This window comes from Dufourea novaeangliae, unplaced genomic scaffold, assembly GCF_001272555.1.
Source record: "Dufourea novaeangliae isolate 0120121106 unplaced genomic scaffold, ASM127255v1 scaffold8, whole genome shotgun sequence".
NCBI classification, from domain to species: Eukaryota; Metazoa; Arthropoda; class Insecta; order Hymenoptera; family Halictidae; genus Dufourea; species Dufourea novaeangliae.
Window position 1 is genome coordinate 4,334,873 of NW_015373923.1, and position 4,021 is coordinate 4,338,893.

The 4,021-nt window shown below is 46.0% G+C and overlaps 1 protein-coding gene across 1 annotated transcript in view; it reads left to right on the forward strand.

Annotated features, from left to right (window-relative positions):
- The window catches only part of LOC107194586 (nephrin-like), a 157,403-nt gene extending 153,705 nt beyond the window's left edge, over window positions 1-3,698 (forward strand). The window contains exons 11-12 of the mRNA XM_015584228.1: window positions 2,795-3,094; window positions 3,622-3,698. Coding sequence (XP_015439714.1) covers window positions 2,795-3,094; window positions 3,622-3,698 — 377 coding nt within the window. The remainder of the gene's footprint in view (window positions 1-2,794; window positions 3,095-3,621) is intronic.
- The last annotated feature ends 323 nt before the right edge of the window (window positions 3,699-4,021 follow it).

A 4,021-nucleotide genomic window follows, 5' to 3' on the forward strand; every position in this document is an offset into this window, starting at 1 on the left:
TTTTTTTTTTTTTTTTTTTTTGTCGAACGGGTTTGCAAAGCGGAATTTACAGCGTCGATAGCAATTAAGCGAACGGCAAAAATTCCGCAAGCGGCGACACAAAATCAGAGGGCGCGATGATGGCTTTGTCCATACCGCGTCGCGACGCTGCCTGTCACACGGGATGATAATTAAATTTCATACGCGCCATCTAAAAGCGCGGTATCGGTGTATTGCGTTCGACGATTCTGATCGTTAATTTTGAATTACAGACCCTAGACACGCGGACTAATGACGAATACACACGATGTCGCGCCTGTTAATTACTACTGCGGGAAACGAGCGTGTCCGCTTCGGTGTTCCTCGACGCTCGCGCAGACTGCAACCGTTCAATTTCGACAAGAGGGAAACGGAAAAACCGACGCGTCGACGTCGACGATCGTTGCGCATATTTCCGAGAACCGTCATCCGCGTCACTGTCCGTCCGTCCTGTCGCGTCGGTATTATATTTGCGCTTTAACGAAACCTGTTTCGAGAGGTCGGTTATTTGCGTATCGCCTTATATTTATTTGGTCGGGATTCCACGAACGCGGTTCATTTGCAAATGAATTCTTTCGCTACAGCGTTCGTATCACGCGGACGCTTTTCGCTCGTCGACCAATCGAACGGGACAAAAGCTGTCGAACGGAAAAAGAACTGTATTCGCTCGATGACGCTTTTGTGCTCGAGACCTAACTTCAACTGCTATTTACCGAATTGCACGCGGTAGGTAATTAAATAAAGGGAATAGCAAACAAGCGTACCTTTGTTCCAGGGCAAAAAAGAACCAAAAAAAAAAAAAAAAAAGGGGGGGGGACCAATAAACTGACCGCGCTGTAGCTTTGATTTTGCGCGCTGTTTTACTTCTGAAGTAAATAACAACGAATCGAACGTTGATAAACGAACGAAAAACTATCCCCGTTCGTCGCACTTTTCGAAACGATCCGCGATCGACCGAAACCCAATCCATACGATGCCTTCCGGTGTCGAGATGTCTCTAAAAAGTTGTCCTCGACCATTGCCTCGATTCGTGGTATGTACACTCCAGTTCATAAATATTAGAACACTTATCGTATATGGAGTACCTAATTGAAATAAGGCATTACGAAATAGTTGAAGGTCTGATATGAATATCGTCCAGGGAATTTCAAAGCTATATGAACAACAGGTACGCTAATATAAACTAGTCGAAATGGCTCAAAATGAGTAACACTTACGGAACATCATATTTTCCTCATACACTCCAGGTGTCCTAATACTTATAAACGATCGTGTAGGCACATACAACCACGTCTTTTCTCAAAGGGTCGACAGCATCGCTTCCAGGCGTCTGACTAATCCACGCTCATTCTACTTGTTGAAGTTACTAGCTCGATTGTCGATTCCTAATATCGTTGAGTTGTAGTACGGCTTCCTAGGACCTCGATCCCAGGGTCGGGGATCAAGAGAGGGTCTAAGGGGGGGCTGAACCTTTTATTTTGGTATAGTGAAATGTTATTTAATTTTATTTAAAATAAATTTCAATTTATGAAGATTTATGTATTTTTTGTGCTGTATTACACCCCCTCCCCACCATTTAACCAAAGAAACCCCTGAAAATTGGATAGCTCTGGGCCACAAGAAATCTTAATCCGGACCTGCTCGATCCTGAAGACCTTTTTCATTCTTTCCAAGCCGATACGATACGTCCGTCTATTTATCTCTCTTATAGCCCGTCGAGTGAAAGGTGAGACGAATGCAAAGAGAGATAGGAAGTTCGGATAAACGAGGAAAATACATCGTAGGTACACCGCGCGCGAAAAACGTGGTACAGTAGAGACGATCGTAGAATCTTTTCGCGTCCCGTCGCGAAAATCTCGCCGCCACGAAACTGCGAGACGCGTGCTTCGAAAATTTTCGAGACGAAAACGCGAATAAACGTTCCCACGGGCCTCGACTATATCCTTCATGGAAGTGGATAGGACACCGTGACTCGAGTTCCCCGTACCTACAGCGCAATCATTCTCGAGTTCTCGCATTGTCGTCGCAAGCACCATCGAACCCCTTTTTCCCCTCGCGATTCTCGAGTCTCGAGCGACGGTCCAAGTGTCCTCTTTGTCGGATCCTGTGCCTGCCAGCGAATACGTCCGGGAGTTAACGAAACTTACGTGTGTGTTAGAAATATTAGTCCGAGGCCTTTGATTTTTAAAAGAACTGCGCTCTTTCGAGGTTCTGAGGTAAATGTTGTGCGGTCAATCACAGTCCTCTTACCAAAAGTCGTCGCTGTATTTCCCACTCCGTGGCCAGATCGTCTAGGAAAAATGTCCTTATTCTTAAGGCAAGGCAACGTCGGGTTGCTTGCCATCCCCAACTTTTACTCATCTGTTTCACATAAACAGACCATCTCCGTCAACGATAACCGAAAGACCCAAAGTATCTAGTAAAACACCATAATCTAGAAATTACATGAACCATTATACCAATAATTATACTTATAATTATTGCTATACCTTCTCTTAAAACATTATATTTTATCGATGAACTTTGAAATCCTACATTCTTTACTATTAAATCAATTGGTCATCAATGATATTGAAGATACGAATATTCTGACTTTTTATACATTCAATTTGACTCTTGTATAATTGATATAAATAATCTATATACATTCCGATTATTAAATGCAGATAACCGAATAATTATACCGTTCAAAACTCCCGTACGAATATTAACAACAACAGAAATAATTCATTCCTGAACCATGTATAATGTATACGTATTTGGTTTTTTGTTTCAGTCGCACCTGTCTGCAAGGAGGACCGAATTATCGTGGTCGGGGCGTCTCGGGGCGAGTCACTGGACATCGCTTGCAGAGTGGAGGCCGATCCACCGGCGCACAATTTCCGATGGAAGTTCAACAACAGCGGGGAAACGTTGGAAGTCGCGCCGGGCAGATTCTCGATGGAGAAGTCGAGCGGCGTGAGCGTGCTCAGGTACACGCCGACCACCGAGCTGGATTACGGTACTCTGTCGTGCTGGGCGGACAATTTTGTCGGCACACAAGCGAGACCGTGTCTCTTCCAGCTGGTAGCCGCCGGTGAGTATTTACCGGATCTCTCGGTAAACGTTACACCGGGGGCCCCTTTCGACGAGCCAGCGGGCACTCGAGTAGTCAGGAGTCTCGGGAGCGGTCAGAAAATCGTGTTAAAAGCCTTTCTCGAGCCGAGAAACGAGCCTGTTTACGCTCGCGAAACTATGACCGTGCTCTCTCCGTGTTACGTTTCGACCGTGAACACGCAAACACGACACTTTGCGGCGCAACGATAAACAGCGCGATCAACCGACTGGAAAATACAGGTTGTCGTTTAACCCTCTGAATATTGGACTCGCGGAGCGTCCAAATCATTTCTGACTCATATCGCTAGGTCACTGAAGACTTCTCTCGATTATTGTCTGGCTTGTCCTATGCGATTATTGTCCAGGCGTTTCCCCCATCACTGGGGAGGGGAGGTCGTTAAATCTGTCAAGCGCAGACTTTGTTGCCCGTACGCTTTGGTTGCCGTGGCTTCGAGCAAAAAAAATTAGAAGCATTTCTCCCTATAAGATTATTGTCCCGGACCCCAGTTTGGGACGATAATCGAGGAGAGCCTGTAACACAAAGTCAAGGCGGCTCGAGCTCGAGGCCTGTACCGACACTGTAGAAGTTTTGTCGACTAGAAGAAGGAACGGCGAGTGGAAAAGGAAATAAAGTGAGCCAAAGACGTAAGTCAGTTTCTTCTGCGGCGTTTCAGCCTGACCGTTTTCATACAATGTCAGACGACGAGCAGTTCCCGAATTACACGGACAGCTCCATCACTGACCCCGGCACCGTTCCCGGAGGGATAAAAAAAAGCACGCACTCCTAGCCGTGGGTGAAAGTCTCTCACTTTTTTAAAATTCGAAATTCGACGATGAAACCTGCGAGTCAATGAGGAGATAGCTCGAATAGACCGTCGGGTCGCAGTTGCTGCTACTTCTGGCTCGA